At 33.9% G+C, this 22,366-nt stretch overlaps 2 protein-coding genes across 2 annotated transcripts; one reads left to right on the top strand and one right to left on the bottom strand.

The window, feature by feature from the left end:
* The first annotated feature begins 5,113 nt into the window (after positions 1-5,113).
* On the top strand, positions 5,114-6,859 carry LOC116139150. Its single transcript, XM_031424820.1, has 2 exons — positions 5,114-5,313; positions 6,192-6,859. The coding sequence occupies exons 1-2, from the start codon at positions 5,220-5,222 to the stop codon at positions 6,857-6,859; spliced, it is 762 nt and encodes a 253-aa protein (XP_031280680.1). The 5' UTR covers positions 5,114-5,219.
* A 928-nt stretch (positions 6,860-7,787) lies between these two features.
* On the bottom strand, positions 7,788-10,204 carry LOC116139059. Its single transcript, XM_031424733.1, has 2 exons — positions 9,903-10,204; positions 7,788-7,900 (listed from the first exon to the last, which is right to left on the bottom strand). The coding sequence occupies exons 1-2, from the start codon at positions 10,044-10,046 to the stop codon at positions 7,832-7,834; spliced, it is 213 nt and encodes a 70-aa protein (XP_031280593.1). The 5' UTR covers positions 10,047-10,204; the 3' UTR covers positions 7,788-7,831.
* Positions 10,205-22,366: the final 12,162 nt, after the last annotated feature.

The following is a 22,366-nucleotide window of genomic DNA, read 5'->3' as shown; positions in this document are numbered from 1 at the left end:
ACGGTTGGCTAGATCCGATTGGCCGCACATCGTTTTGGCGACTACCAATGGCAACTAGTGTTGGTGGTCAGCAGTCGTCTGCAGTGGTTGGGGTTTTTGGGTGGTATTCATAGAAATAGTGAAGGGCATTTTTGTCCAAAAAAAAATAACTTATGAGGTCATAGTAGTCATTTTGTCCAATTTGGGTAAATTGTTATTTGATGGATTATTGAGGGCAATGTGTCCGAAATGATTTTTATTTAAGGGCAAAATTGGTATAAAATATGGATTCCCCCGGTAATAAAAGAATAACAAGGTCTGAGGTGGTAATCTGATTACCCTCTATATCACCAACAGTAAACACTATTGGCTTTACAATTTTTCCAAAATCTTTTATTATTTTGAAACCAAACATGGGAATGTCCGAAATCTAAGATTAATAACCTGTGTTATCTTCCTACAGTCCTAACCAAACGCACCCTCTCAGTAATACAACATTCCCTGAACCAAATACACCCTAAGAACCATTCTCACATTCTCTTATATATAGACTTGGCAAAACAGGTGGGTGGCCCGAGAAAACGGGTTAGTTCTAAACGGGTCCAATATTTCACAAGACTCAATAAAGAAGCTTGGATAAAGTTTGGTGCATCTGTTACTTAACAAGCATTTTCATTCCATGGGTCCATTCTAAATATCTAGAGCTAAGGCTGCATTTGTTTTAACATTGTAACACTATCCTATCCAATCCGATGAAATAATTACTTTTCTATTCAACTCAAAATCTAATCATATTCTATTTAACTCAAAACATTTAACAATTACTTTTTTCAATAAAAAGTTTATAAATTAACAAAAACACCGTAATGACTCTTTCTAGCTAGTATACTTGGGAAAATATAATACAATAAAAACATATAAGCATATTAATAAAAGATAATGGGCCTAAAAATTTTTTTTTACTTTATATATAAAATACTTTACATTAATAAAAGTCTCATGCACATAAGCTCAAAAATAGTAGACAATTGTGCCATTTCCCTCCACTTCTCGACATCCATCCGACCGCTTCTCACCTATTTCTTACAAAAATAAAGAAATTAACGGAGTGAGCACTAATTGCTCAGTAAGTAAATCCGCTATACTAGCCTTCTCTTTCCGTTGCTCACATTCTAAATTTATTTCCTTACATTACTCTTCTTTGTTCTTATCTCTATTTCTCACTGTTCTTTCGTTCTCACTTTCTTTGTTCTTTCTTTCTAGTTTTCTCTGAATTTCTCACTACCCATGATAGAAATCATGGTATCATGCATAAGTGTGATGCAAATGCACAAGTGCATAGAGATGCATTTTCTTTCCACTTTTCTATTTCTTATTCTATTTTCTTGTTTCTTTTCTTTCTTTCTTTCTTTCTTTCTTTCTTTTCTTTCTTTCTTTTCTTTCTTCTTCTTTTCTTATTCTTTCTTATTTTTTTCCGATCGGACTTAGTTGATGCATGGATTCGGAACCCTGGCCGTGTAAGTGAGTATAGTCCTCATCTACATGCACTCTTACGAACTGTACGAATTCTTTTCTTCTTAGGCCACTCATTTAAGGGGGCGTGCATGTAGGTACTTCTTCTGGGTACAGCCCTCATCCACATGCACTCTTACGGGCCGTACAAATTCTTCTTCTTATTCTTAGGCCGCTCATTGAAGGCGGCGTGCGTGTGGGAATATTCTTCTTCGTATCACCCATAGGTTCCCCATCACAACAACCTTTCTTTTCTCTTCTTTAGCACTCTTCCTTCTTTCTTTTTGTTCTTTAGTGCTTTTCTTTCTTTCTCTTTATTCTTTAAGTTCTCATACATATGCATATGATTGCATGTAGATGATTCATGCTCATTATTAATGCAAGAATGCCAAGTAGCATAAAAATAAGTCTTTCTCTATCATCTACAAGCTCATGTTAAGATCACAAATAAATACACTCATACATACACTTCTCTTGGACATTTCATCAAACATAATGCATGCATACTCAAATTCTAATTTAGCTATACTTCTACTTTTTTTTCAAGCCACCAATATTTGGAGTAAAACTCCCTTAAATCAATACTAAACCTGGCCAGGAAAAATACACTTCATAATTCTTCTCGAACTCTTTCTAAATTCAACCCAACTTCTGTCAATCACCACACAACAACTTCCACTTCTCATGGCTAAATTCTACTCATCCACAACCATCAATCTCATCAACAATTCTCAAAAACATAAACACATACATACATATAAAAATTCTTTACTCACTTGATTTCTCAAATCATAACTTGAGTTGGATTTACTTACCTTAAACTTGAATAATTTCACTAGAATCTCTCTCTCCTTGGTAAACTTCCACTTTCTCCAAAATCCTAAGCATAGAAACTATAAGAATTCAACACTTTAATAATTCATCACACCTCTATTTGCAAGAATTCTTACCTTAGGATGCTTAGGAATGAATCTCTATCAAAATCCAACCAAAAGCCCTCTAATTTTCCTTCGAAATTTGATGAAGAGCTTGAGAGAATTGAGAATGAAAGTGGCGTGTGGGGTGTAGAGAATGGTAGGGTTTGTGTGCTTGAACCTTTAATATCTCATATTAATATTCATACTTTCCCATTTTGCCCTTACACTTTCTTGGAAATTCCATCTTTGTCCTTTAGTCAATTATAAAAATGCCCTCATCACCATTGCATTCTCCATAAAATTTTCTTACTTTTCACTCCCCACATCTTCAACTAATTAAGGGTAGAATGGTCATTTCTCCCTTAAGGAAATTTTCTCTAGAATCTTCTCAAGAATTCCAGCCAGCTCTTTACCCCAGCCAAGCTTTTTCTTCGCCCCGGCAAAAAATTCCAGAGCATACGTCGCCGCGGCGCACTTTCTTCTTGGCCGTGGCGAAACCTGCAATTCCCAAATTCGCCAATCTTCCACCTTAAAACCAGCAAAACTAAAGGCAACCAAGCAACACTAAGAGCATATAAGCTTATCTAAGGGCAAACAAGCATAAAATAAGTAACGTACCTCCATGTGGGCGTTACAAACACCCCCACCCACCCAACTATTGCCAACAGCCGACCACCACCATCAGATGGTGGTCGGAAGTCACCGGAATGGTGCATGACCGACTGGATTTAGCTAGTCGTGCACCGATATGGCCATTTCTAGCAAAATCCACTATGGATCTGGCCAAAAAGGGCCAAATCTACAGCCAAAGATCTGGTCGTTGACGATGGCCATATCTTAGTCATCGTTGACAGCCATATCTTGGTCATCGTTGACGGCCATATCTTGGCCATTGTTGGGGCTAAACGATGGCCAGATTTCTAGTTGTTGTTTAGCCATCAACGACAGCCAAGATATGGCCGTCGTTAACGGCCAAATCGGCGCATGACCGGCCAGATCCAACCGGTCATGCGCCATTCTGGCAGCTTCCAGCCACCGTCTGACGATTGTGGCCGACTGCTAGCAATAGTTGATGGGGGTGATTTTGTTAATTTATAAACTTTTATTGCGGGAGTGTTTAGTAAAAATAAATGTAGGTGTTAAAAAATAATCTAAATATTTTCAAAAACATATTCTCAGAATCCTATCTTATTTGATTAAATAGTATTCTATTATAGAATACTATTCTAAAAAGTAAAACAAACGCAGCCTAAATATCCAGCATAGGAACACACAACAATCCATACATAACAAATAATAATAAAATCTTAATAATCCCATGTTCCACAAAATTCTTTGGTTCTTGTATTTTTTTTTTCTTGGGAACTAAACAAAAACAAGAAACCCAAAGCTAAATATCCAGCACAAGAAGAAAAATTGTAAGAAATGAACCAACCAAAATCACCAGATTGTGAGGATTTTCACTCTCTTGAAAGCTATCAAACTCAAAAGGGGTGTCTTACTTGTTCTCTGCTTTGCACTTCTCACTTTCTTCCCACGCTCTAATCAGAGAAATCTTCTTCTGTTTTAACTCTTGCAAGCAGGAGGTGACAGAGAATGAGGAAGGGCCGAATCGAAGAGAGAGATGATCTATTGCAATGGAGAGAATTCAGAGATGGTATTGGTAGGAAGGGTTTAACGTCAAAGTTGAAGTCGAAGTCGAAGGTGGAGAGAGAATAGGCGTTAAGACTTAAGAATTAAATTAGGGATTTTGAGTTTATACTTTTGTTCTTGGGTTTTTTATTTTTTTTAATATTTAGGGTATCCACGTGTTTACCCGGCCCACCTATCAAAAAACGGGTCGGGGTAACAAAATACAAGCCTAAATTTATGGACCCATACCCTATATTTTTTTCACGAGTACGGGTCCACTCGCAGATACGAACCCATTTTGCCAGGTCACTTATACACTGTATCATCTTCTTTTTCGTCTCCACAAAATCTATTACCATTATCACTCCTTATAAAGTTTATGTTGGTCCCTCCACTAATTTGAGCATCAGAAAGCCCACGCTTGTAAACACCATTGCCAATTTGAGCTTCTAACCGCCTTTCTCCTTCCTTTGTAAAGATTCAATGAGCATTTAAGGAGATAACCATTATCAGGACACCATTTCTTCACCTACACTTATTAGTTAACGTTGAACGATATCTTTGGACGCATAAGCTAGTCCAAACACCTCGATTAAAAAAAAAAAAAAAAAAAAAAAAAACACATTATAAATTTTTAGATAACATTACTACCTAAATAATAAAAATATTACCATTTATTATTCATTAAGTTGTATTTCCTCTTGTATGATTTAACATAAAAGGGAAAAGAAGGTGAGACTACTTAAATTGAACTCATTGGATGTGCCTAGGTTAATCTTCGGTCGATGATTTTTGTGGAAAAAATTTCATTTTCAAACAACATTTATTTATATAATTTAAATGATATTTTATATGTAATTTAAATTATTATATCAACTAAGAATATTATAAAAGATAAAATAGCAATTTAATGTTCAAATTAGGAATGGAATTCTATTTACGAAATATTCTTTTTCAAATGCATTAAGTAAACAATGAAAAGGGAATTGAATCCCATGAATTCAATAAGGTACGCGTGATTGTGATTGTAACAGTTTGGTTATTTGGAAGAGGTTATGCAATTAGGGTTATATCTCCGCCAAAACCCCTAATATTTTGCAGAATTTATTAGTTGTCGAAGGCAAAGGATCTCTTTTCTCTCTTGTAACGCGAGAGAGAAGATCAAAAGAAAAAAAAAAAATGGGAGTTCTATCAAACAAGATCCATGGAGAAGATCTCAAGCCTGGAGATCACATCTACTCTTGGAGACAAGCCTACATCTACGCTCATCACGGTTCTCCCTCTTTTTTATCCTTTCGTTTTATGGATTTCAATCAAAATTAATTTGAAGAATGATGACATTAGTTATAGGCATTCGAAGGCTATGAATTTGTAGGGGTGTGTTGGATTGCATCATATGACTTTTATGATATGAAATTATCAATTCATGAGGATGTTATGAGATTTCTTTCTTTCTTTCATAGTAAATGTTTGGAATTTACCAGAACTTACTTGGTTTCGACAGCTTTGAGGGAGTCCATTGGAATATAATTCTTTGAACTGAGAATTTTTTAAGAAACAACATAGGACATAGTTCCAGGAATATTATTATTGTTATTCATAATTTTAGTTCTACGGTTGTGATGACTCAAGGATAGGGATAGTTTTAATGATGTCAATGGTTTGTTTTTGCTCCTGTATTAATTTTTTTCCTTATTAAAGTTGTTTATTGTATCTGTTAGAAATGCATCCTGAATCTGTTATTTTCATTTTGAATGTTTATCTGAATTTTTTAGTCAGTAGCAAAACGTAATTGAGTTGAATTTAATAAGATTTTCCGTTGAGGTATTAGTTGATCAGCTTCCTGCTTAATCGACCATTTTTTTTCTTGGCAAATACTTACATTTATTGGTTGGCAATTAGAATTATAAATTTTTTTGAATATCATATACGTTGTATAAGATTTTCCGTTGAGGTATTAGTTGATTAGCTTCCTCCTTAATTGACCTTTTCGTTCTTGGCCTGTACTTACATTTATTGGTTGGCAATTAGAATTGGAAAAAATTATGAATATCATAAACAATGTATATGGAAACAAATTTTTAATGTTTTACACAATTAATATTAAAATGCCGTATCAGTGTTGCTAACTTTGGTTCCAATATGCACTAGGGATATATACTGGTGATGGAAAAGTGATCCATTTCACTAGGGGAGCAGGACAGGAAATCGGCACTGGAACTTTCTTTGACCGAATCATTTTTAGCTCATCTCCTGCTCACCCTTCTGACAATCCATGTCTACAGTGTGGTGATTATTCAAGGCTTGATGGTGTCATCATCTCCTGCATTGACTGTTTTCTTGCTGGTGGCGATCTCTATCTCTTTGAGTATGGTGTCTCACCAGCTTTATTTCTTGTCAAAGCTCGAGGAGGGACTTGCACCCTTGCCACTTCCGATCCCCCGGAAGATGTTCTCCATCGTGCCACTTTTCTTCTACAGAATGGTTTTGGTGTCTACCATGTTTTCAAGAAAAATTGTGAGGATTTTGCAATATACTGCAAAACAGGTCTACTTGTGAATACTAGCATCAGTATGGGTTGCAGTGGCCAGGCTGCATCATTGGCAGCTGCTGTAAGTGCTATTGTTTCTTCACCCCTTAGATACTTGACTACAAGCTTTAGTGGCCTGGCGGCTGTTGGTTATGGTATTTATTGCGTCAACCGATTGGTTTCTGATCTTGGAGTTCGACGTGATGTAGGAAAAGTCCCGGTTGAGAGTCTTGTTGCCAATACTGGCTTAGACGAGTCAAGCGGTGCGACTGATATTGCCAAAGAATGATTTATGGACATCAATTCATTTGCGATACAAGGTGTTACCCGATTTTTCATGAGCATGAATGTAAAAGAATTTCCCCTTGGACGTATCTCTATTTGTATTTAAAAAAAAAAATTATACATTCTATTGTTTGTGGTCGACTGATCTGATATTTGTGAATGTGAAAATATGCAATTTATATGTGATATTCAATTTTTTTGCTCTAGCTAGTTGTGAATATCGATTTTCTAATTTCATAGTCCGAATTTTGTTTTAAATTTCATTGTTTGCGTCTGTTATTATTATTATATTTTTCCCCCTTAATTGTGAGAGGGAAATAGTGGTTGTTTGCCACACATTGTCAGAGTTATTGTTATTATTTAGACCATTTTTAACCCAATTTATGAAGCTTGCATTTTAGCTGCTATACAAATAAAACAGGTGGATGTCGTACTTCTTGCTTGATTCTCTGATAACACACGATTTTGTATATTTTTGTCAATTATTAATTAATATTGCATCACTTGAAATAAAAACTTAAGAAAATATTATGTGTCCAAGTTTCTTAAGTTTGTTTTATAAGTGATTGTCATGTAGAGAAATGAAATGTCAATCATTAATTTATATCAAATCACTTGGAACACAAACTCATAAAATCATTACATCAGTAAATAAATCCAAGTAATTGATGATATTACTTTAACTAATTATAAGGACATACATAATAAATAATTGCTTGACATAGTGATATCATACTCCCCAAATGATTCACTCCTCATATTTAATAAAATTAAACCAAAGCACAAGCACTACAAGATGACCTCGAAGCCCTTTTCATGTTCTCAGAAGAAGTTCACCCACAATACATTTGGAACAACTAAAAAAGTTCTATAAACATGCAACAAAAAATTTCTTAATTAATTACCCACCCTCCCTATTAAAATAATACATAAAATATCAATCCAACCCATATATATATCAAGCAGCTGACTGCAGCTAGTACGGCCACAAATCAATTCCGCCCGGCTTTTTGACGAGGATCTGATTATATTCAGGCCTTGACGTCTACAAACAATTTTTGCAATCATCAGAACTTCAGTCATTATACAAATGGATAAAGCATGTAATGTTATGAATCAATGCGTCACTAAAATTGTCAGTCACAAATAGGATCACCACAACACCAACTTCAGTAAATAAAAAATGCTATAATCAACTTAATGCTAGAAGTGTACTGCATAGAAAACGAGAAGAAATCTATTCAGATCATATATTTAGTTGGGCGATTAAATATTGACCAAACAGATTAACACTAATGAAAAATATGATTGTCCAACTAAGTCAGTTGTAATGATTTGTCAGATCTATTAATGTCATGACCTGATGAAGTTCATGCATTTGTGTTTGTGTGTAAATAATACATCAAATTGTTAAAAACAAAGTACATATAACAGAAAAATTTTATAAACAGCCAACCAAATTGGACAACCATCAGACTTCCTTGACTGCCAACTTCACAAATTAGTGTAAGCAAAAAAGAGTTATCCTATTGAACAATTGTCCGCACGATCTCACCCGTTACATTCAATGAATAACATGCTTGCTCTTATTTAATAAGTATTTATCAAGCAAAAAGAATATGGGACAAGACTGTCCAAATTTCTATTTGAAAGAAGGGCATGCAAGAGAGGGGGAATCTTCCCTACTGAGGGCAGCCAAGTTGCAAAACTCTGAATGAGTCCCACATCACTAAACTATGACTTGACCATAGATCTTATAAACACTTGGGATCCTTCCCTTAAAAACCAGTTTTTACGGATAATTTCTACTTAATGTGTACCTAACAATTACAAGTAGAATTGACAAGACAACTTAGGTTAGGCTGCTGATTGCTATCTAGTAGTGTGCGAGATTTGCGAAATCACCTAACTAGGTACATGGGCCCTTGTGTATGTTGGTTTCAAAAGCATGGTGGACTAACGACCCAATCAAGCCCTACATCCTTAAACAACGGTTTGGCCATTAGATTTATAACCACTTGTTTGGTCACTCTTCCTTTACAAGTCAAATTTTTAAAAAGCACTAACTCCTGCAGTCTTCCATTACAAGCCGAATTTTAAAGATGACTTCTACTCAATTTGTCCATGACAATTGATATCAAAGAAAAAGCTAAGCAAGGAGAGCCCTTGTTACCGACATGGTGTGGGATCCTCAAAAGCATGATGATTGTAACAACCCAATTGAGTCCGGCATCAATAAGCTAAGGTTTTGACATTAAATTTATAAGCACTTGCTTAGGAACTCTTTCTTTACAAGTCAATTTTTAGAAAGTACTTGCTTGTACAATCTTCAATTACAAGCCATTTGTAGAGATGAGTTATACTCAATTTGTTCATAACAACTGTTATCAGACCAAAAACTATGCAACAAGATTTGGGATTCACAAAGCCACCTAATTGGGTATATGGGTTGTTAAGGAATTGGTTTCAAAGATATGGTGCAATTTCACGATCAAAAAATGTCCCACATCTCTAAGCTAAGTTTTGGTAATGGGTCTAATAGGCACTTGCTCAGGCAGCCTTGTTTGCGGTTGTTTTTCAAGGGTCAATTTTCCTAACGCACAACACATTGCTCCCAAATCCAGAATTTTAATTTCTTTTCTAAATTTTGCATTTGTTAATTTTATAATTCACGCTTAATATTGCATTTTCTTTACTCTGGCCACCCAATTTTCTTGAATTTACAGATTGAGCCCAAAATCCAAGACTCTGAATCTGCACTGAGGGTATCCACAATACAACTGAAAATTCTTCCACAACAATGACAAGCTGAAGAGGCATAAGAACCAATCTTTCCAAATTAAAAAGTAATTTTATCACAAAAATACAGGATACATCGCTAAACGTAACAAGAACAAGACCTAAACAAGCATTAAGCAATAATCCAGACAAGACATAAACAATTCATGGGACTCCTAAATTAAATCAAATCATTTCTTCTGTTTATAGCCAATTAATAATAATTCAATCTCAGAAGTTATAGTAATTGGAGAGAGGAGAAGACTTACGAGATCTTTGAAGACGATGAAAGCGATAATGAAGAAAAGAAGGAACAGAATCTCGAACTCTGCAAATTTAACGAACGAAAACGCAGAAGTTACTCCTCTCGTCAACGCTGACTCCTCCCTGTTTCTAACCGGGCGCCTTCCCATTTCCGATTAAAACGAAAATTCTAAGCTGCTATTGACAACTAAGTAACAATCAGATACAAATGTTTGGTATTCCAAAAGTATTTATGCAATTGGATTACTGCATTCAATTTGTGTGTGCGTGACCTCTGAATCGGTCAAAACAATTTTCTCATCGAATTAATTTTCACAAATCTACCTCTATTTAATAAATTAGCACAAAGGATTTATTTTAGGGAAATTAATTAATTTAGCCAAAACATGGGGCCTGTAAAAAATTGATCACCTCTCTCAACTAAACTAACTTTATACTCGTATAACTAGGGCGGTGACCCAAACCGAGCTGCTCGCGGGCTCGGGTCAAGCTTCATATTTGTTGAGCCGATCTCGAATTCAAGTCGCTCGAGTCCTATATCGAGCCAATTCGAGCCAATCATGGCTCGACTCGAGAGGTTCGCGAGCACATAAGGGCTCAAAAGGGTTTAAGGGGTCATATGTAAGTTTTTACAACTATGAGGGGGTTTTGGGGCTTTATATGAGGGTACATATGTAAGTTTTTACAATTATGAGGGGGGTTAGAATATTTAATTTTATTTCCAAAATTTAAAAACCTAGTTTTATGACTAATGTTTGATTGAATTTGAAACCCAAACAAAAAAAACCAATTCAATTTTTTCTATAACCCAAAATTACTTCTCCGTATGTTCGTTGCTTGCAAATTGCGCCACCGTTCGCAACTGATGCACCTCCGTCTCCGAGACTCCAACCAGTCAATTACCCCAACTAATCCACCGCCAACGACACAGCCACCCAGGGTACTTGTTCTGCAGATTGCCAAGTAGTATTGTGTGATTGTATTTGTTGTGTAGTGTTGTAGACTTGTATTGTATGATACTATGATTGTCTTTTTGTTGTGTAAGTGTGGATTGGTTAATGGAATGGGTTGTGTAAGTATGGTTGGAGCGATGGGTTGAAGAAATGGGTCTTGTAAGTGTGGATTGATTTGTGTGTGTGTGTGTGTGTGTGTGTGTGTAAGTGTAAGTGTAAGTGTAAGTGTGGATTGGTTGATGGAAAAGGGTTGTATAAGTGAGGATTGGAGTGATGGGTTGATGGAAAAGGGTTGTATAAGTGAGGATTGGAGCGATGGGTTGATGGAAAATATTATATGTCCACAAATTTGCGGTCGTTGTCATTTATCGAATTACTTAGCAAGATAAATTCTCCTGTACCCCAAGAGTGATGAATCCTATGTCGATTCACCAAAACCATGGTGTACTTCTCAGTGTAGTCAATCACTATCGTACTGATAAACCTAAAAAGGATTATGTTAGGCTAGTGTCAAACTACACTAATATTTAACACAGTGCTTTGGTGATCTTAAGTCTAAGGATCACATGCACCACCATCCGTTAGAGGATATATTCCATAGGCATTGGGGTTACCATCTATATAGAATCCTCTAGTGGGTCAGTCCAGTGAACTTGCCAAATACAAGTACTCACACGTTGCACCAAGTCGTCACCAAATAACTTTGACATGCGAGATCTATCACTACCTTTCGATAGGGACGCTCAACGCTATGATAGTCTTATTGTATTATCTGTGTCTAGTTTAAAATAATACTGAGGCTACGGACTCTTCTAGAGTGGCCATCATATGTGATCATAGTCACAATCAAGATTTAAAACACTTGATACTCGTCACGATTCTATCACTCTAAGGGTATATATCAATATGTATTAAATAAATATAAGCACAATGATATATAGAATTTGCCTTTATTAATATTAACATGTGTTTTACAAAGAGTCAATAGCTTCAATCGGATTAGCTTTAGGGCACCTATACTAACATTTGTCATATTAGGGTTTTACAACATATAATTAAATATGAATTACACGATATAATAAAATTGCCTTTATTAATAAATAAACATGATTCATCAATGTCATATTACAATGAATTGATTTGCTCTAAGGCACCTACTCTACCATGGCTTCACCCTTTAAATTGTCAAAAATTTATTATGTCTTTCACATTTCAATGCTTAAGAAATACTACCCGGATCCTTCTCATGTGTTGAATTGGAGTGACCTTGTAACGCCCACATCAAGGTACGTAGTTTTACTTATGCCCTAATACCCTTAGTTAAATTTTATTAAAGTTGTCTTGAATAAGTGTGAAGAAAATCCCTTAAATTGTCATTAGGGGTAAAATGGTATTTTCACTCATAATTAGTTAAAAAAGTTGGAAGTGAAAGGAGATAAAATTTCATGGAGAATGCAATAAAAATGAGGGCATTATGGTAATTGACTAAGGGACATAGATGGAATTTCATAGAAACTGCAAGGGTAAAATGGAAAACTATAAATAATAATATGTTATATCAAGAGTTGAAAAATGAAACCCTAGCCATTCTTCCTCCACTTTCACGCCACCTTCATCCCCAAATTCTCTCAAGTTCTTCAATTCTTTTTCAAGGGAAATTCATAGATCTTGGGTTATTTTTAGTGGAATTTCAATCCCAAGCATCCTTAGGTAAGATCCTTGCACTAAGAAGTGAGTTTTAATTTTTAAAGTGTTAAATTTTGATGATTAGTGTTCATAGGATTTAAGAGAAAGAGAGTTGGATCAAAGAAGATTATTAAAGTGTTGGATTGCTCACATCTAAGGTAAGTAAATTCTACCCTAGTTATGATTGAAGCAATATTGTGTAGAGAATTTCTTTTATGCATATATGTGTTTTATATGAAGAATTATTGATGGATTTGATGTTGAATGATGGTTAGAACTTATCCATGAGAAGTGATGTTAGTGTATTTGATGTTTGATGAGAGTTTGGATGAATTATGGAAGAATTGGAGTAGAAATTATGGAGTGTGCAATTTGGGCAGGTTTGGCGTTAATCTTGGAAGTTTTTGTTCCAAATTTTGGTGGCTTAGAAAAGAAGTAGAAGTGTAGCCAATTTAGAGCTTAGATGTGCACATAAGTTGTTTGATGACATGTCAAAGAGAAGTGCATGTATGAGTATGGTTATGTGTTATTTTGAGATGAGCTAGTAGATGGTAGAAAATGACATTTTTGCATTCCACATTGCATTATTACATCTAAACACGTGAATTTAGAAAGAATTATAAGCATGAACCATCTACATGCATACATACTCATGAGAGCATGAAAAAGCATTAAAGAATATTAAAGAGTAAATAGAAAGAAATGAGAATATTAAAGAAATTCAAATCTGATTTTTTATTTAAAGAAGTGTAAAAAGATAAAAGAAGAGAAGGTTGTTGCGATGGGGAACCCGTGACTGACATAGCCCCGCATGCATGCCGCCATTAGTGAGCGGTCTCAGAATTCAGAAAGAAGAATTGTACAGTCCGTTAGAAGTGCATGTGGATGAGGACTATGTTAGTAAATGGTCCCGTATACGCAGCGAAAACAAAAATTAATATAACAGGATCGTTTGCATGAGCCAATATCAAGGGTATAATTTTACAATTCATATTAAAGCAAGAATCTGCAGAAATTAATAATATGTGTTTAGAAACCATACGCACGTTTGGAGGCTCTACCACGATTGTCTTTGAACGTTTTGCTACCGATCCAAGTGTAGGATCGAACCCACGTAGTCCACACGCATGTGGATGAGGACTATGTTAGTAAATGGTCCCGTATACGCAGCGGAAACAAAAATTAATATAACAGGATCGTTTGCATGAGCCAATATCAAGGGTATAATTTTACAATTCATATTAAAGCAAGAATCTGCAGAAATTAATAATATGTGTTTAGAAACCATACGCACGTTTGGAGGCTCTACCACGATTGTCTTTGAACGTTTTGCTACCGATCCAAGTGTAGGATCGAACCCACGTAGTCCACACGCATGTGGATGAGGACTATGTTAGTAAATGGTCCCGTATACGCAGCGGAAACAAAAATTAATATAACAGGATCGTTTGCATGAGCCAATATCAAGGGTATAATTTTACAATTCATATTAAAGCAAGAATCTGCAGAAATTAATAATATGTGTTTAGAAACCATACGCACGTTTGGAGGCTCNGGTTCTACCATTCTAAGGACATATATCAATACATATTGCAATAATAATGATTTACGCGATATAGTATAAAATGCCTTGATTATTGATTAATGAACATTATTACAAAGAGTCAATTCCACAATAATTGATTGGCTCTAGGGCATCTACTCTAACATACTGTACCCAGAATTAAAGAATACACTCACACGGCCAAGGTTCCAAATCCATGCCTCAACCGAGTCCGATCGGCAAGAAAGAAAGAAAGAATAGAAAGAAGAGAAAGAAAGAAAGAAAGAAAGAAAGAAAGAAAGAAGAGAAAGAAGAGAAAGAAAGAAAGAAAGAATAGAAAGAATAGAAAGAAAGAAAGACTAGAAAAGAAAGAAAGAAAGAAATACAAAAAAAAGAAACAGAATAAGAAAAATAGAAAAGAAAAGGCACATTCTATGCATTTGTGCATTTGCATCATAAGACTAGAAAAGAAAGAAAGAAAGAAATACAAAAAATAGAAACAAAATAAGAAAAATAGAAAAGAAAAGGCACATTCTATGCATTTGTGCATTTGCATCATATCTATGCATAATACCATGCCTATTATCTTGAGTAATGAGAAAAATAGAAATTGAGAAAGAACAGAGAAAGAATAGAGAAAGAACAGAGAAGAATAGAGAAGTGTGATGTAAGGAAAGAAACTCAACATTTAAGCAACGGAGAGAGAAGGGTAGCATAGCGGGTTTACTTACTAAGTAATTAGTGCTCCGTTGTTTTCAATGTTTTTGCAGGTAGTAGGTGAGACGCGGTCGCATGGAACGTCAAGAAGCGGAAGGGTTTGGCGACACTATCGTGATACTATTTTGTAACTTTATTATATTATGTAAAGATTTGTATATAAAGAAAAATTTATTATGGGCCCATTATTTCATACTCATCTATATTTATATATTTTCTTATAATATTGTTTATTTTCTGAGTATACTAACTAGAGAGAAAGTATTACAGACCTTATGTTGTGCGGTAAAAATTCACAGCCCAGGCTTAACAGAGAAGCCCAAGACACGCCTTTGTATGGAGCAAGCATTAGGCTCAGGAGCAAAGATGCTCGATGAAAGGCATAAGCAACTAGCCCACATGTGCGAGCATGACATGTTACGAGAGCAAAAAGGGGGGCTCGCTATATGAAAATATCTTCCTGCTCAGACATATCATGTTACCATATATAAGCTACACACCCTGATCAGCGGCACGCGGTAGTGCAAACTCCACGTGCTTTCCATGCAACTCGGCCAAGAGGAAACCTGTAAAGACACTTGTTGTCAGAGGAAACACCATCACTAGCTACGGTGTAGGGGCATGTGAGCTGTGACCGCCGTGCGACATCGGGCAACTTGGCTGACACACTTATCATCATAACATTCTGAAACCCTCTCTTTCTCTTTAAAAGCGGCAACGACCAAAGGGAGATGGGAGGTATAATACCCAAGATGTCAAAGGTATGTTCCTAACTCAAAATAGTCCTTTAAATGTTAACTTTATGTTAAAAAGCATAAAATCTAACTAAAGGCAAAATAGTCAATTCATTTGAAATGGTATGAATCAATTATCCATAGAAAGGTATTAGGGGAAAAATAGTCATTTTTCCTATTGATAAGCATTGAAAAAGTCAAGGATGAGTAGGCTTAATTGCATTTAATGGCATTAATTAAGTAATAATTATGTTCAATGTGAAATGACCAAAATTCCCTTATATGAAGAATTAAGGACTTATGAGTTATACAATTAAAATAATTGGTCCAATAGCATAATTTTGGAAAATTAATGAAATATTTTCCTATAAATCAGAGGAAATTCGTTCAAGCCAAGGGTGAGAGCATTTCTTCAACCTTTCTTTCATTTTCTCTCAAATCTTCCATGAAACAAGCTTTCTCTCTCTAAGTTTTAAAGAAGTTTTGCATAATTTTTCAAGAAGAACAAGATAGGAGCCTTGGATCTTCAAGTTGAAGGGTTTAAGGATTAAGGTGTACAAGAAGACAAAGGCAAAGGATTTGTTGGAGAAATTCTTCAAAAAGGTAAGGAAAAACCTCCCATGACTTTAGGGATGCTAGGGTTTGTAGAAACCTTAAATTAAGGCTTTAAGGCATAGAATTAGTTGATGGCAAGTGTAGTTGAACTCATTTATTCTATTTATTGCCTTGAATTCATTATACATAAAGTTATTGCTATTTATGTTTTATGAGTTGTTATGTTTGATTGAAGAAAATGAAGTGTGGATGTTGATTGTGGCAAAACTTGTAGTATTGGAGGCCACATGGTATTGAATGGTTGCTATTATTAGTGTTGATGTGTTGTTTGCATTAGCTTACAATGTTATAACAATAATGGATGATTATGGGAATGAGATTTTACACTTCCTTTAAGATATTAAAGACTATTAAAGAGAGGTTTATTTGATCCATAAGTTGACCTATTGGTTAATTGTCAATAGGAATTGATGTGGCATAGTTTAATATGAAAATTCATATTTGGTAAGCTTAGGGGTTATGTTAAACATGCTTCAGTATTTCAACCATAACTTGAGTTCTAAAAATCAAAATGAGATGATTCTTAAAGCACTAGAAATTTTAAGACATAGCCCTACAACTTTTATGTTTAGGCCAAGAGCCAATTCCTTTATCAAATGGATGGAAAATGGCTTGAAGTATAAGCTTCTAGTTATTAAAATTAAAGTTTAAGATTTAACATAATTAATTCTTATGATTATGAATTGATTATATATTGATGTGATTAAGCCATGTACTAATGTTTACCCATTAATTAGATGATCTTTGAAAGATATACATGGTCATGATGTCAATGCATGATTAATGTTATGAAATGGCATGAAGATGCAATGTAATACATGTTTTAAGATGATAAATGTGAGCAAGAGGTAATGTAAATGGATTGATAATCCATAGATGAATTAAAAGTATTAAGCTCACCAAAATATGTATTTACATGCCATAAGATGTTAGAGATGCATATAGACATGATAGAGATGCATATAGACATGATGGAAAACGCGTAAGCATATCCTCNAAAAAAAAAAAAAAAAAAAAAGACAATGTGATGAGAGGTTTTCTTCCTCTCAAAGTCTTATGCGTTGCGCAGGTTGCTTATGATATTTGTTTTGACACCATGTTTGTTTGACTAATTGGATGTTTCAATTGGTTGATATCTACTATTGAGGTACATACATGTATAGGTCTATCAAATTAAAAGTTTTAATTATGTATAGTTTTACATTATATTTTATTGTGTGGTGTTGTTTTTTAGCGTCAAAATGTCTAACATTTTAAAATTATGTTGTTTCATACATTGTTTTAAATAACTTATCATTTCTTTTTAAGTGTGGTTTGATCACAATTAGAAGGGTTTACAGTTATTCGAATTCGTCATATAAAATTAAAGCCCTATCTGGCTAGTTTCCAAAGATTCAAACCACTCATCAATTGTATTTTTAATGAGCAAGTTATGACCAATTTACTATTGACTGTTCATTGGAAACTAAGAAACAGGGGAAACTGAAATGTGTGTGATGATAAAATGAATGGTTCGGCAGCGAGTCTATAGTTGTCCAAATTCAGTGTATAATATATAAAATTAAAGATTTATCTGCCTAGTTTTCAAATATTCAAACCTCTTAACAATTGGATTTTTATTGAGCAAGTTATGACCCATTTATTACTGACTGGTTAGTGAAAATTGAGTAATAGGGGAAACCAAAATGTGTGTGATGATAAAATGAATGGTTCGGCATGGGGTCTACAATTATCCAAATTTGTTTTATATTATATAAATTTAAAGCCCTGTCTACTAGTTTCAAAAGATTCAAACCACTCATCAATTGAATTTTTATTGAGCAAGTTATGGCCCATTTACTACTAACTATTCAGTGGAACCAAGAAGCAGGGGAAAGTGAAATGTGTGTGATGATAAAATGAATGGTTAGGAAATGGGTATGCAGTTATCCAAATTCAACATATAATATATCAAATTAAAGCATTGTCTGTATAATTTCCAAAGTTTCAAACCGCTTATCAATTGGAGTTTTATTGAGCAAGTTATAACCAATTTACTACTGACTGTTTAATGGAAACTGAAAAATAGGGGAAACCGAAATGTGTGTGATGATAAAATGAATGGTTAGGAAATGGGTCTAAAATTATCCAAATTCAACATATAATATATCAAATCAAAACGTTGTCTGTCTAGTTTCCAAAGATTAAACCATTCATCAATTGGACTTTTATTGAGCAAGTTATGGCTAATTTACTACTGACTGTTCAGTGGAAACCGAGAAACCGGGAAAACAGAAATGTGTGTGATGATAAATGGAAGGTTAGGAAATGGTCTATAGTAATCCAAATTTAGCATATAATAAATCAAATTGAAGCCTTGTCTGTCTAGTTTTTAAAGATTTAAACCACTAATCAACTGGAGTTTTATTGAACAAGTTATGGCTAATTTACTATTGACTGTTTAGTGGAAATTGAGAAACAGGGAGAACTGAAATATGTGTGATGATAAAATGAATGGTTCGGTAATGGGTTTATAGTTATCCAAATTCAGTATATAATATATCAAATTAAAGCCCCGTCTGTCTAGTTTTCAAAGATTCAAACAACTTGTCAATTGAATCTTTATTGAGCAAGTTATGGTCAGTTTACTACTGATTATTCAATGGAAACTGAGAAACAGGGGAAACCAAAATGTGTGATGATAAATTTAATGGTTCAGTAGTGGATCTACAGTTATCCAAATTCAACATATAATATATTAAATTAAAGCTCTGTCTGCGTAGTTTCCAAAGATTCAAACCGTTTGTCAATTGGATTTTTATTTAGCAAGTTTTGACCAATTTACTATTGACTGTTACAATACTATATTACAATGAATAGTCTTTCAACATCTGGTCTCTTATAATTCTATAGTACAATCTAAATAGATTTGCATCTTTCCTCTTACAATTAAACAATATGGTTCGGCTAGTGGCTACAATTCTATAGTACAATTATAAACAACTTGGTGATCAAAATGGTTTGGCACAGGCATCAGAAAACAACACCAAAACCATTAATCCACATAATTCGACCCATAGATTTTTTAAGTACAGTAGTAGACAAATAAATTGTTCGGAATGATCCATCTATGTCTTCTTATAACATCTTATAATTGAATAACAAAATTATTGGTTCGGCAAATGGATTTGACAATTCTATAGCAAAATTTACTGTTCACCATCTGGACTAAAACAATCAAATAGTGAAAACCATACATTAACTTACATAACCTTTTAACAAAAACTATATAGCAAACATGATAAGCAATTGAAAAAGAGTATAACAATACAGAGGCGTAGTCAAATAAATACATTACCTTCAATAGCATGTAATTTGCAATGCTGACAACAAATATTATGCTTTGACTAAAAGTATATATCTACATCAAATCAGAATAAAAAGTTTAACAATACACTGGCAAAACCAAAAGAAAACAATTACAAATTGTTAGAGTAGGTGCACTAGAGCCAACATTTTGACTCTTGTAAAAATATTCTTTGTATAAATAAAAGGCATTGCTTATATATTATAGCATCTATTTACTGCATGTAAAGAAAATAGTATATGTCCTTAGAAAGGTTGAAACTAGTGACGAGGGAATTAAGTATTATAAATCTTAATTGTAAGAACCCTATGAGCACAGATGGTGACCATTTTAAAACCATCCATAGTCATAGTATAAATCTGACCAAGGACACAAATTATACGGAGAGACTATCATAGCGTTGAATAACCCTATCGAAAGGTAGTGACAGATCTCACATGTCAAGGTTGTGGGCATCAATCTAGTGCAATGCATGGGTGCTTGCTTGTGCAAGTCGACTGGACTAACCTATCAGTGGATTCCATACAAGATAGTAAACCCAATGTTTATGGAATACATCTTCTTATAGATGGTGGTGCATGTGGTCCTTCGATTGGAGATCACCAGAGCGCTGTGTGTAAGTATCAATGTGATTTGACACTAGCCTAACATCGTCTCTTTTAGGGATTACCAGAATGATGGTGATTGGTTACATTGAGAAGTACACTATGGCTATGGTGGATCAACAAAGGATTCATCACTCCTGGTTACAAGAGATCTTATCTCAGCAAGATATTTGGCTAAGAACTACGACCTCAAAATTGTGGCCACGGTGGAATCGAGTTGGTACTCAAATCCAATTTTATATAGTTGTAGATTTGACAACCAAATATAAACATGTCAAGTTCAATATCTGAAGCAGACATTATTTCTTACTTCAAACCTTGATGAGATATAAGATGATGAAATGAATCGAATTGCATGGTAACCATACTGTAGAAAAGGTAAGCCTAAATCATTGATTCTTTATTTACTGGGGAATCATGATGCCTTGCTAGCTAGAGGCCAATCTTGATTGGTTTACAAAAACACTAATTGGTTGATGCTTAATTAGTTATTGGGACACTACCGGCAAAATGAAGAGCCTTCGGGTCACACATATAGAAAGTAGTTAAGTGAGAATCGGAAATGGAAGGATAATTTTGTCCTTGGGTTGAAAAGGGTATTTCGATAATTTGGGAGTCTAGGGGCATTTTCGTTGTTTTGGCGAAAAGGACACTTTGGTAATTTTGCTAGGGTTGATGCCATTATCCAATATTTATATTAAAGGAATTTTAGCAAAATTGTATTCATATTAATTTTAATTAATATGAAGGAATATATTTAATTTAAATTAAATATATTAAAACCCCTTTATTAAATATGAAAAATATATATAAATATATATGGATTAAATAAATAGTAGTATTTATTTAATTAGAATATGTATTTATATAAGAAGGATTCATATTTAAGGAGAATATCTTTAAGAGATATTCTAATTCCTTTTATTAAGGATTGAAATCCAATCCATATAGGAATTAAATGATTCACAATCCTAATTGAATTCGGTATTGCACTATATAAAGGGGGTCATTGGGTTTTGATTTAAAAAACAATTGAAACATGATTTTCATAAGTTGTTTTTGCAAAGTTAAGAGCAAAGATAACTCTCTCAAATAAACCTTAGCCGCCAACCTTAGAGAGAGATTTCTGCCACCTCCCTTAAGCACTTGGGTTTATCTAGCAATCAATCCAAGTGTGATCATGAATACCATCGTGCTCGACTCTATTTTGGGACGATAACAAAGTCGCAAAGACATCCAATGAAGGAGCTGCCGACGAGAGATAAAAACTAAACCTGGTATGGTTTAGTTATATGTACAAGGTTTAGTTATATGTAGGTTAAGAATATCGTATCTTGATCTTGGGTAAAGGGTAATGGCATAACAAGAAATTTTTTTGTTATTCCGCGCTTGCTATGACATTATTCCCTACACAAATAACAATTAAAAATTGATTACTTCTCTTTCTTTAGATAAATCATGTATCAAATTGTTAATATATCGACATATACAGTATATAGGATTCAAAGTAATGAATCCTTTACCTAATATAACGTATCTTTTTACATTCACTAAATTCAATAATATATCTTATCAATACATTAATATTCACATTTATTCATGCATATTAATTATAATGAATATTATTATTTGTGTACAATTTCACGTTCAGTTAATTATTAATACTAATATACCTGTACCCCTCACATTCAATTAGACAAAAACAATGAATCAAACTAAATTCATAAAAAACAGTGAAACATAATAATAAAAAATTTTGATTATAAAATGTATAATCATAAAACATTTAATATGAATGTGAAGAATTTATCTTGATTTAATGATAATAAAACATTTAATTTGAATGTGAAATGTTTCTATTTATCTAATTAAACACATCCACAAAACATTGAATGTATATGGTTATATAGATATCTATTATTATTAATAGAGTCCTATGTGGTATTCAAATAGCAAGTGTTTTAGGATTATATCAAAGAAAAATGTTATCCTTACAAAGACCCATACAAAGAGGGTTACAAAGTGACATCATCCAGAAGAAAAAAACAAAGAAAAAACGGAAAAAGAGAAAAAGAGAGAGAAAAATCATGAAAATCAAGGATGGGGATTGTCTTTGTATGTCCCCTTTGTATGTGTTTTTGTAAAACGAACATTGCTCTATATCAAAATATAGATATGTTTTAAAATTTTCTTACGAAGAATAATAAAGAAAATACAGAAGGTAACATAAATGAAACAATTGCAAATGTAAACACCTTTTAAAAGCCGTA

This window comes from Pistacia vera, unplaced genomic scaffold, assembly GCF_008641045.1.
Source record: "Pistacia vera cultivar Batoury unplaced genomic scaffold, PisVer_v2 Contig347, whole genome shotgun sequence".
Classification (NCBI taxonomy): domain Eukaryota; kingdom Viridiplantae; phylum Streptophyta; class Magnoliopsida; order Sapindales; family Anacardiaceae; genus Pistacia; species Pistacia vera.
This window is presented reverse-complemented; position numbering and strand designations above follow the sequence as displayed.

What these genes read in the sequence shown, in the direction of transcription:
- LOC116139150 (XM_031424820.1), top strand. Translation starts at nt 5,220, where the DNA reads ATGGGAGTTCTATCAAACAAGATCCATGGAGAAGATCTCAAGCCTGGA. An exon ending in CTACATCTACGCTCATCACG is followed by an intron (nt 5,314 to 6,191) that starts GTTCTCCCTCTT and finishes AATATGCACTAG; the next exon opens with GGATATATACTGGTGATGGA.
- LOC116139059 (XM_031424733.1), bottom strand. Translation starts at nt 10,046, where the DNA reads ATGGGAAGGCGCCCGGTTAGAAACAGGGAGGAGTCAGCGTTGACGAGA. An exon ending in TCATCGTCTTCAAAGATCTC is followed by an intron (nt 7,901 to 9,902) that starts GTAAGTCTTCTC and finishes AATTGTTTGTAG; the next exon opens with ACGTCAAGGCCTGAATATAA.